The sequence below is a fragment of the Schistocerca serialis genome, chromosome 4 (genome assembly GCF_023864345.2).
Source record: "Schistocerca serialis cubense isolate TAMUIC-IGC-003099 chromosome 4, iqSchSeri2.2, whole genome shotgun sequence".
Classification (NCBI taxonomy): Eukaryota; Metazoa; Arthropoda; class Insecta; order Orthoptera; family Acrididae; genus Schistocerca; species Schistocerca serialis.
Genome location: NC_064641.1, coordinates 704,048,068 through 704,060,651, shown reverse-complemented (window position 1 = coordinate 704,060,651; position 12,584 = coordinate 704,048,068). Strand labels below are relative to the sequence as shown.

General features: G+C 44.4%; 1 protein-coding gene across 1 annotated transcript in view; it reads right to left on the bottom strand.

Annotated features, from left to right (window-relative positions):
• LOC126474705 (phospholipid phosphatase 1-like) overlaps positions 1 to 12,584 on the bottom strand; it is a 782,821-nt gene that overhangs the window by 20,982 nt on the left and 749,255 nt on the right. Inside the window, exon 3 of the mRNA XM_050102182.1 lies at positions 9,546 to 9,700. Coding sequence (XP_049958139.1) covers positions 9,546 to 9,700 — 155 coding nt within the window. The remainder of the gene's footprint in view (positions 1 to 9,545; positions 9,701 to 12,584) is intronic.

Genomic DNA, 12,584 nt, shown 5'->3' with positions numbered 1-12,584 from the left:
ACGGGCATATAATAGGAATTTCTATGTAGTGAGCATTCAGAGGAGCAAAACGGAATTTTATGTTGCTACCATACACTTCCTCCAAAGTCACGGTATAAAATTTGGCCGCATACGCCGAGCAGAAATTGAATTCGTTACATCGCTTGTAAGGACATATTCCGTTCAGAAGTATCATGGAATTTGTACGCGCAGCTGATACGCATCGTAACAGTCTGCATTCAGTATCTGGAATCGACTGCTTTTCAAGCTTTAAAGAAAAAAGGCACGGATATTTCGAGGGTTTGCACTAAATGTCATAGCTTACATTATACGTTTTTTGTTACACAAAAGAAGGGATAGGCTCCGTTATTTTTTATAATCTGTGCTGCACTTTATCGTACTACCGAGTCTTTGCTTTAATAAATTAATGCTGCAGAGGCGTTGGGAGTTCTCTTCCTGTGACGCCAAAGTGAAACTGACTCGGAAGTCTTCGAATTTGGACGAAAAACAATATCTTTACGTTTAGTTTAACCTTAACAAAACCAAAATATTAATCACACAATCATTTCTTCACGCCATATGTATTAATAACACAGTTTACTATTGTAAACTTTTTTTAAGCAAAGATAGTGGTGGTTGTTCTGAAGCAATGTCAAGCTGTCATACATAAACCGTATCAGCAGGAGACGATTGCTCGAAATGTTTGTACTATCAACAGATTGACTGACAGCACAGTACTGAATTTATCAAAAACTTGTGTCATAAATATGTACATGACCATGTAGTCGCATAAAGAAGCCCTACGGTATTAACTCTTTACTACATCGTATCGCGATGTCTTTCAACACACAAAGTGCTTCTTACTGCTACGATAACCGTAACTGGATATTTTTAGTACTCATCTTTGTAAAGTAACTTTTCGTTCTCTTACCTCTTTCGATTTACATCCGTAGCAGCAACAATTACCATTGCTGAAATGAAATGAAATGTCGTACGGCTAGGACCTCCCGCCGGGTAGACCGGTCGTCTTTTGAGCTGACGCCACTTCGGTGACTTGTGCATCGATGGGGATGAGATGATGATGGGGAACGACACAACACCCAGTCCCTGAGCGGAGAAACTCTCCAACCCAGCCGGGAATCGAACCCGGATCCCTTGGCATGACAGTCCGTCACACTGACCACTCAGCTGTCGGGGCGGACACCACTGCTGTTATACACTTAATTCCAGGTTGACGTTTGCGAAACGCACACAACGCTGTGCTCACTCCGTAGACATAAGCTTATTATATATTGAGTATTAAATATTACTTAGATATTAAGTATTATACTCGCTACGGTACATTACACTGTTCCACAGAAAATATGGGTACAATGTAATCAAGCGATAGTTCGCAATTCCAGCCCGCAACGGGTCGTCACAAACTGTAGAACATACGTAACAATCATCCATGTAGCCTGGGTCAAGTTAATCCGTGGAACAGCAACCCATAACGAAGTCCAGTAAACAGTCGTGACTCCAAAGTACTGTGTAAGCAAGGTAAATAACGGGCGGTTATAACTAAAGTGCAGAAAATCACAGAGGTCCAATGTGGGCTGTAATTATCTTACGGCAGCGAAACTTCGTGGGCATTGTAATGCGTCAATGAGGATCCGATTTACGTTGGGAAAAAATTAGCTCCAATTTTGGCCACCAGGAGCAAAACTGGCGCTGGGAATGCTAGAAAGACGAACAGAAATGTTTCCATGTGTAACGGATTAGTAACAGGAGAATAGAAGGTTAAACAAGTGAGAAAGGCATAAAACGTTATCAACAGTTGCTCGCAGCGTTCCGGTGGAATCTGGTCCCTGTATTCTATCTTTCAGAACAGGTAGAGACCGAACGTGTCACTGGTAAACTCGTTCTGTTAGATGTTCCCGAAGGTCAAAAGTCACATAGATTCAAATCAGATGATCCTGCATGCCATGCATCTGGAAGACGTCGGCAGGTATCACAATCGTGGAAGGTTGCATTCAAAAAATCTTTCACTGGGCGAGCGACATCAGGTTTTGCCCCATCTTGCATGAAAACAGTGGTTTCCTCACAGTTGCGTTCTTCCAGAGCAGGAATCATGTGCTGTACAAGGTGGTGTCGATAACGTGCAGACGTCATGGTACACTTGACAGGCCCTCTGGGTTTATTCTCTTCAAAGACGAACTAACCAAGATTAAAGATGCTTCTGAATCAACACCGCACATTCACATACGGCGAGTGCATTGGCACTTCGTGCAGAACACGCGGTTTGACAGTACCACAAATTCGGCAGTTCTGTATATTCACTGCACCCTGTAGTGTAAAATGTGCCGCGTCACTCCTTAGAGTATTATTTGGCGGCCACATGTAATCTAACTTCGATCCGTGCCAGAAACCGAAGCGGAAATTCAGAACATGGCTGCGCATCATAAGGTCTCAGTTGCTGCACCGTCTGGATCTTGTAATATAGACAGAAAAACTTTGTGCTGTTGACCATGGGATGGACAATTCTCAAGACATTGCAAGACCACTAGCACTAGCTGGGACGCAAGCGGAATGGTCAGTTACAGCAATGGCAACCTCGTCAGTAACTTCCACTGGGATAAGACACCTTCCTCTTCCAGGTGCCACACCTACTTCCCTCATTTTGTCGAATTTTATCACCACCATTTTTAAACGATTTAATGATCGCCCCTCTCTTCAGACCTCTCAGTCGGCGATACTCACTCAATGCTGCACTTTAATCGTTCCTGTTCACATAAAACAGTTTCACCAACAGCGCACCGTCTTTCTGCTTGATAGGCATACTGTTCATTCACGTTATTGTTTGTCAAATGACAGCGTGGATGTCATACAGTCATACGAACAGTGTATAGCGCCATATTTGCAAAATGGTTCAAATGGCTCTGAGCACTATGCGACTTAACTTCTGAGGTCATCAATCGCCTAGAACTTAGAACTAATTAAACCTAACTAAACTAAGGACATCACACACATCCATGCCCGAGGCAGGATTCGAGCCTGCGACCGTAGCGGTCGCTCGGCTCCAAACTGTAGCGCCTAGAAACGCACGGCCACTCCGGCCGGCGCGCCATATTTCCACCTGGTGGCCAAAATTGGAACTAATTTCAAATGTTCAGACGTGTGTGTGAATTCCTAAGGGACCAAACTGCTGAGGTCATCGGTCCCTAGACTTACACACTACTTAAACTACCTGAGGCTAAGAACGACACACACAGACACACAGACACACACACACACACACACACACACACACACACACACACGAGGGAGGACTAATCTCCGGCGGAGGGCCGCGGAATCCGTGACATGGCGCCTCAAACCACGCGGCCACTCCGCGCAGCGAACTAATGTTTTCCAGCCTAAATCGGTTCCGCTTTGACATCTGCAAACCTACCAAGTTTGGCTGCATCTTATAATTACAGTCTACACTGCACCTCTGTGAGTAGCCGCACATTAATGATAACCACGCGGTACTTTAGCACAGCATGATGCGATGTGTCTTGCACCGGCCCGGTGTCACGGTTTGATCTCCAGCTCGGCGTCAGCGGCGAGGCCCAGTGGCTATAGAGTCAATGCGGACGTGCTGAAAGTGCGGTGTCGTGGCTGGTGGGAGGCACCGAGACCATGCAGTTTGTTTACAAAAGTGTACCGATTTTGAGTGAAAAGCTAAATACCGTGGACTACCGAATAGCAGCTGCATGTTTCAAAATCCCAAACTTTGACTAGCTGTGTGCTAGCACCATTAAAACTTTGGCGTTGACTGCGTGTACAGCTGTGAACAGCACACACAAGTAATAGGAAGCTTCTAGCACTTCGAGATTTTTTTTTTTTTACTTTATTTAATCTATGGTCTTTTATTGAACGAGCCAGTGCGAAACGATATTTGTGTTTCCGTTGACTACATGAAGCGAATTTCGAGTAGCAATCCCTGTTGCTAACTACTGCGCGAAAGCCCACATAATTTGAAATTCTCGTTATTTCGTATACGATTAAAAAATGGTTATTGCTCCGAGGTGATTATTAGGACGCGTCAGCTTTGAGTAATGTGAGGATCAGACTATGTGACACGGGACAGATCGGCTGAAATCGTTTCTTCAAGCTACATGCTGAAGTTAATAATGAATGTTCCTTCATATAACAAAAAAACCAATTATCGAAGTGCACAGATAATATTCTGAACCAAAACGCTACACTACTCTTAGATGAAATATGGAATAATGTTTATGCTGAGGTTAACGAATACACATTGCGACATATCAGTTTCATTTAGCGAATATTTCGATGATTAAGTACAAATGACAAAATTTTCCTACAGCGTGCGAACACATTGATTCTACCCTGTATTCACACATGTTGACAACTACTGTACTACATACCTTAATTTCAATACATGCACTCAACATACACTCCTGGAAATGGAAAAAAGAACACATTGACACCGGTGTGTCAGACCCACCATACTTGCTCCGGACACTGCGAGAGGGCTGTACAAGCAATGATCACACGCACGGCACAGCGGACACACCAGGAACCATGGTGTTGGCCGTCGAATGGCGCTAGCTGCGCAGCATTTGTGCACCGCCGCCGTCAGTGTCAGCCAGTTTGCCGTGGCATACGGAGCTCCATCGCAGTCTTTAACACTGGTAGCATGCCGCGACAGCGTGGACGTGAACCGTATGTGCAGTTGACAGACTTTGAGCGAGGGCATATAGTGGGCATGCGGGAGGCCGGGTGGACGTACCGCCGAATTGCTCAACACGTGGGGCGTGAGGTCTCCACAGTACATCGATGTTGTCGCCAGTGGTCGGCGGAAGGTGCACGTGCCCGTCGACCTGGGACCGGACCGCAGCGACGCACGGATGCACGCCAAGACCGTAGGATCCTACGCAGTGCCGTAGGGGACCGCACCGCCACTTCCCAGCAAATTAGGGACACTGTTGCTCCTGGGGTATCGGCGAGGACCATTCGCAACCGTCTCCATGAAGCTGGACTACGGTCCCGCACACCGTTAGGCCGTCTTCCGCTCACGCCCCAACATCGTGCAGCCCGCCTCCAGTGGTGTCGCGACAGGCGTGAATGGAGGGACGAATGGAGACGTGTCGTCTTCAGCGATGAGAGTCGCTTCTGCCTTGGTGCCAATGATGGTCGTATGCGTGTTTGGCGCCGTGCAGGTGAGCGCCACAATCAGGACTGCATACGACCGAGGCACACAGGGCCAACACCCGGCATCATGGTGTGGGGAGCGATCTCCTACACTGGCCGTATACCACTGGTGATCGTCGAGGGGACACTGAATAGTGCACGGTACATCCAAACCGTCATCGAACCCATCGTTCTACCATTCCTAGACCGGCAAAGGAACTTGCTGTTCCAACAGGACAATGCACGTCTGCATGTATCCCGTGCCACCCAACGTGCTCTAGAAGGTGTAAGTCAGCTACCCTGGCCAGCAAGATCTCCGGATCTGTCCCCCATTGAGCATGTTTGGGACTGGATGAAGCGTCGTCTCACGCGGTCTGCACGTCCACCACGAACGCTGGTCCAACTGAGGCGCCAGGTGGAAATGGCATGGCAAGCCGTTCCACAGGACTACATCCAGCATCTCTACGATCGTCTCCATGGGAGAATAGCAGCCTGCATTGCTGCGAAAGGTGGATATACACTGTACTAGTGCCGACATTGTGCATGCTCTGTTGCCTGTGTCTATGTGCCTGTGGTTCTGTCAGTGTGATCATGTGATGTATCTGACCCCAGGAATGTGTCAATAAAGTTTCCCCTTCCTGGGACAATGAATTCACGGTGTTCTAATTTCAATTTCCAGGAGTGTATAAATGGGTTATACAAGTAATTAAACTTTCGCTACCTGAGAGGGCTCCCATGAAAACGTGTGATCGTAGGACACAAACTTTGCGAAAACATGTATAAGGACATACGGAGGAGAGAGAACGAACAGCCCACAGGAAGAACCACATTTTAATTTCCACATGAGAGTAACATGTGTTAATTGTGTACCATGTTTACGTTCCAGGCTCACTCAGTGTACTCACGACAGCCTGGAATCGCATTTCACAACTGTTCGCAGCACTTTTCCGACGGTGGACTATGGAATGTTCAGCTACTGTAGCACGACTCGTACCCTGCTTCAAGATCGCAGATCGCGTCCAGCATTCTCAGCCACGTGAAAGGGGGCTGTCCTATTTACCATGACGATTTTCAGGGTGTTTCGGGCATAAATGCGAATGAAGCTGTGAATTTGATAAACGTACTCAATCTCTGTAATATCGATATAATCAAATTAGTTGTAAGACTGTGTTTGAGACCACAGATGTTCGTCAGAGTAAATCAGATAATATGTTTTGAGGAAAGTTATTGAGCAAATAAGATTATGTTAGTGGAAGAATGTGAAAACCAGCCTTTAAGGTAGTCCATTTACAACATTACGTGTGGTTGAAGTTTGCTGCAGAAATTTTACAGTGCAGCATATCGTCCTGTCTTATACTTGAAACAAGTGTCAAGGAAGGTAATTGTACACAGGACTTATCAATAAATATTTTTGCCAACTTTATGAAAAGGTGTATTGTCGTCTTGGGTTAATTAAGCATAGTTAAACTTGGAATCTTTCTTCTCATTTATCAGTTGTTAAAATCAGTTCTCTATTTTCATTTCCTTTCAAGATTGTTTGCACACTCGCATTGCACATCGTGAGTTATTCAAATTGGTAAGATGCCTTCTTGCATTGCACAGCGCAAGTGCGGCAAATGAAATTTGATTTTTAGCAGTCACATGTTATTCGTAACAGCGACAAGTTGCAGAGCAGACGAGCGTTCCGTGCGCACAGGTAGGCCAATAAGTTGAATTATCGTCAAAGTTGACGTCCACCTTTCTCTGCCTCGTGATGACTGGGTGTTGTGTGCTGTCCTTAGGTTAGTTAGGTTTAAGTAGTTTTAAGTTCTAGGGGACTGATGACCATAGATGTTAAGTCCCATAGTGCTCAGAGCCATTTGAACCATTTTTTTGACGTCCACCGTAATGCCCAGTGATTGTACTCTGACAATGTGTTTGTGAAAATAATACACCAGATCAGTTCACTTCAGAAGCGTAATACCACTCAGACTTCAGTCAAGTGCTATCTTGTGAATTTTCAAGCAATTCTATCGGAAGTTAGATGCATTAATTTTTATGTTCATTGGCTCTGTAATTACAATAACAGTTCATATACAGTGATTGTTTGCAAGACTAAGGATAAAGATTAGCTATATCCAGGTTCAACATTTTGTTTAGTAGTCAGATGGCACATGTAAATTTCATTGAAAACGGATTGCTTTCTCGCAGGCAAATTGTTTGATGTACAGGTTATTATGGATTTCAAGTCTTGCTGTATTTACTGCCTCACATACACAGTTAGACCGCAATAGACCGGTGACGCTGTATTGTAACATATCACCCCGGACTACAAGTCCAATTAAAAACAAAATGCTGTATTGTAACATATCACCCCGGACTACAAGTCCATTTAAACAAAAAAAAAAAAAAAAAAAAAAAATGCTGTATTGTAACATATCACCCCGGACTACAAGTCCATTAAAAAATTAAAAATAAAAACAACAAATTTGAAGTTCTAATAAGCTTTACGTGGACAAGTTGACTAAAGTACTATCTGAAAGCATAAGAATCTTCCATGTAGCATGAGTGACATCAATAATTTGTGGCGCAATTTTCAGTCGGTGTCTCCCAGGAGCAATTCCCAAATCGCCATTAATTCGAACTTATTAATCATGTTCTTCAACCTCGGTACGGAAAGAGAACCTCTCCGTATTCTTTTAACGCGTCGATATTCGCGAAGGGCAGCACCACTTTTGCTGTTTTTTATAACACAGCTTGACGAGTAAAGCCCTACTCACCTGTCCCAGAGACCCATATCGACTGTCGGCAGTTACAATGTGATTCAATCCTACGTCGTCGTACTAGTACCGGCGCCTAACGGCTAGTCACGACACTAACTGCAGCGCCGAGTCTAAACATCATTCCTGTTGTGTACCCATATGGTAAATAGTTTTCCGTTTGCAAAGGCTGAATTAGCGAAAGTTTAATTGTAACTACCCTGTATAAAACTATAATTACTCACAACCATGGCCAGGTTCCACGTTCGAGACTCGTTTGATCATATTGTTTTAATTTAACGGGAAGCTCCAGAACAGCTCACACTCATTATGTATCCTCTAACTTGTGGTCTAACGTTCCATACTCAGATTTCCATCTGTTAATTTACAATAGTACTTAAACTACAACATCACTCGTAATCGCTGCAATCTTTGTGAAGTCGAGAATTTATATTCGTCCACCTCTTAATTTTCTATTATTCATTGGATTACACATAACGTACTGGATCACTGATTTATCTGCGCTTATTGATTCTCCACCGTTGAAAAACTACTTTCGTATTACCCTCATCTCTTCCCAGCATTTGGCTTCAGCTACGTCTTGCCAGTTACAATTTTCTATTTTTTCCCTTGAGCTTTCCAATGAACCTTTACTTGTAATGTCCTTTTGTCTTATGTTCATCGAAGTTTCCCCACCGTGGTTCTACTTTTACTTCTTTCGAGTCCGTTTTATTGTCTGCTCCACGTGCCATAACCTGTGTCTGGACCATGATTGTCGCAGGAATAAAATAGTTTATTTTAAAATCACTTGTTGACATTTATTTTGCGACTCATAACCCTCCACTGACATTGCAATAGGACCCTCCCGCTGCTCTTATAATTTAGCCTCCCATTCCACAATATCTAAGTTCTCGGTATCAGTTCTGGAAGAGTTTCAATACTTTTCCTTGTTCTGTAACCCGCTATTCTTCAGTTATTCCTTCTCTCATCACTTCGTTTATTTTGTTTTTTCCATTCCCCATTCTTCTGTGACTCTTCCTTTTATTTCACACTACAGTGCTTCTGAATTCTGTATGTGTAATAGTAACAGACGATAGTAACTGTCAAGACACATTCTTATCATAAATTAATTGTACCTTAAAATTCTGTTCGACATTCTCTCCCGGTTTGATTCGGGTTTGGCCGTCGCAAGGTTTATCATCTAGCGCGAACCACTTGACAGCCATTTAAATAGGCGACAACAAAAATGTGGATTTATTGTTCTCGGTTCATCATGTACAGTACAGTATAGTATAGCATAGTATAGGTCATGCCTTCTTCCTTTACATCTTTAGTTTTAATTCGTACTTTATCTATGGATGACTGCTATTCAGTTCTCTTTTGCAAGTTTTGCAAGAGGTATCAGGGTTATTCCTCCATAGCTCTGCGTATTCTTTCTCGCCAGTTTTCTGAGTAAGTTTCCTGCATCTCTGAGCAATTTTAAGTATTCTACTCTGTAAGCAATACATAGATGATCCAATTTCTGATTATTTCTGTGCGTTGCGGTTGTACCACCTACAGTCCAACCATTGTCCATAATGCAACTCCTACGGGCCATTAAGACAAGTAATAAACAAAAAATTGCGTTAATACGTCAGTGAAGCTACTTACAAAGATGAGAGGCAAGAAGAATGTTCCCAGAAGAAGTGTGGTAATGCCTATGGTGTCGCCCCTGAACTTGAACGAAATTTTTGGGTCACCACAGTAATACCCTGTCTTCGCACTGGGAATAACTCCAGACTCTATCAAGGCGAGAAGAACAGCAACTGAAACAGACGAAGGAGGAATATAAAGATCAACAGGAGAAATCTCAATTAATAAAACAAGTTGAATTACATATCAAAGTACTGTGTAAGCGTGCACGTGAAACAGAATTTTGTCAATTACAAAAAATGCATATGCATTACCTCATTAGACATCACCGGATACCAAAGCGTTGGTTAAGGCTATTAAAGTTTACGTTAGCAATCCTTAGATTATATAAAGTAAAAGACTATTTACAGGTCGATAATTTTCAGTACAGAGCACTTTAATAGCAATAAAATTCAGTTGTGTAGAGTCTCAACGAGGGAGTGTCAGGTATAGGATAGGGGTTATGTTAAAATCTGTGGCCCCTTAAAACTGTTTGGATTAGCCATATTTCATGTCGGACAAACACGCCGCTTCTAAAATGCCCATACCCAATAAATGTAGTTTATATACCGCCTCGCACAAATGTGAAGTACCCCATACGCATACATGGTCGGACGTCAATGTAACTTCGTACACGTACACACCGTCGACGGGGATATAAACGATTACAGATGCAATTCTCTGTGATAGAACAGCCCCTAGGGTACACCGTGTTCAGTGGTGTTACCAGGCCTGGTAAGGTATACAGGATTTGGGGGGGGGGGGGGGAGAACAGTACCATATGGTGAATGATTACTGTGTAGGACAAGGAGATGCTGCATGCTCTTCTGAGACAGCATTATCAACACCTGGCAGGATTTGAAACGGGCGTCATTGTGGGTTTTCAATTTACCGTCTGCTCGAATCGTGCCATGCGCATATTTCTAGGACATTCGGATGTGACTGTGGCCCGATGTTGGACTGTATGGAAACTTAAGGTCATGCATATTCGTTGTCCAGGTTCCGGCTTACCACATTGGCCCATCACAAAACAGGATGGTTGTACTGTGCACAAAGCACACAGCAACCTCCTCCTATGTGCGCCTGCTATCCGTGAACAAGTAATGGGCTACCTGCAACATTCTGTATCATATTGCATCATTGTTCAGACACTAACTGCAGCCGGACTAGTGAATTACCTCCCATTCGTAGGATGCCGTTAATATCACAACACAGAAGGCTGTTGTTGGAGTGGTGCCTTGGCTGGGAAGCATCTACTGCTGATAAATGGCGTCGCGCTGTGTTCAGTGATGAATCGCGGTTCTGCACTACCCCGTATGTTCATCAATGGTATGGTGGAGACCCGGTGAGAAGTCTCATTCTTGCAATGTTTCAGAGGTGTGCTCCGATGTTACTTCTGACGTCATAGTGTGGGGAGCCATTGCGTATGACTTCATCTCATGTCTGGTAGTGATCGAAGGAACCCTTATGGTACAGTGGTACGTCACAGACATCCTCATCCTCATGTAATACTTCGCATATAACAGTATGGTACTACCATTTTTCGACAGGACAATGCTCCTGTAACATGGCACGTGTCCCTATGAACTGTCTGCGTGATGTTGAGATACTCCCGTGACTAGCAAGATTTACATACACTACTGGTCATTAAAATTAGCTACACCAAGAAGAAATGCAGATGATGAACGTGTATTCATTGGACAAATATATTATACTAGAAATGACATGTGATTACATTTTCACGCAATCTGGGTGCATAGATCCTGAGAAATCAGTACCCAGAACAACCACCTCGGGCCGTAATAACAGCCTTGAACGCCTGGTCATTGAGTCAAAAAGAGCTTGGATGGCGTGTACAGGTACAGCTGCCCATGCAGCTTCAACACGACACACAGTTCACAAAGAGTAGTGACTGGCGTATTGTGACGAGCCAGTTGCTCGGTCACCATTGACCAGACGTTTTCAATTGGTGAGAGATCTGGAGAAGGTGCTGGCCAGGGCAGCAGTCGAACATTTTCTGTATCCAGAAAGGCCTGTACAGGATTATCCTGCTGAAATGTACAGTTTCGCAGGGATCGAATGAAGGGTAGAGCCACGGGTCGCAACACATCTGAAATGTAACGTCCATTGTTCAAAGTGCCTTCAATGTGAACAAGAGGTGATCAAGACGTGTAACCAATGGCACCCCATACCATCACGCCGGGTGATACGCCAGTATGGCGATGACGAATACACGCTTCCAATGTGGGCTCACCGCGATGTCGCCAAACACGGATGAGACCATCATGATGCCGTAAACAGAACCTGGATTCATCCGAAAAAATGACGTTTTGCCGTTCGTGCACCCAGGTTCGTCGTTGAGTACACCATCGCAGGCGCTCCTGTCTGTGATATAGCGTCAAGGGTAACCGCAGCCATGGTCTCCAAGCTGATAGCCCATGCTGCTGCAAACGTCGTCGAACTGTTCGTGCAGATGGTTGTTGTCATGCAAATGTCCCCATCTGTTGACTCAGGGATCGAGACGTGGCTGCACGATCCGTTACAGTCAAGCGGATAAGATGCCTGTCATCTCGACTGCTAGTGATATGAGGCCGTTGGTATCCAGCACGGCGTTCTGTATTACCCTCTTGAACCCACTGATTCCACATTCTGCTAACAGTCATTGGATCTCGACCAACGCGAGCAGCAATGTCGCGATACGATAAAGCGCAATCGCGATAGGCTACAATCCGACCTTTAACAAAGTCTGAAACGTGATGGTACGCATTTCTCCTCCTTACACGAGGTATCACAACAACGTTTCACCAGGCAACGCCGGTCAACTGTTGTTTGTGTATGAGAAATCGGTTGGAAATTTTCCTCATGTCAGCACGTTGTAGGTGTCGCCACCGGCGCCAACCTTGTGTGAATGCTCTCAAAAGCCAATCATTTGCATATCACAGCATCGTCTTCCTGTCGGTTAAATTTCGCGTCTGTAGCACGTCATCTTCGTGGTGCAGCAATTTTAGTGGCCAGTAG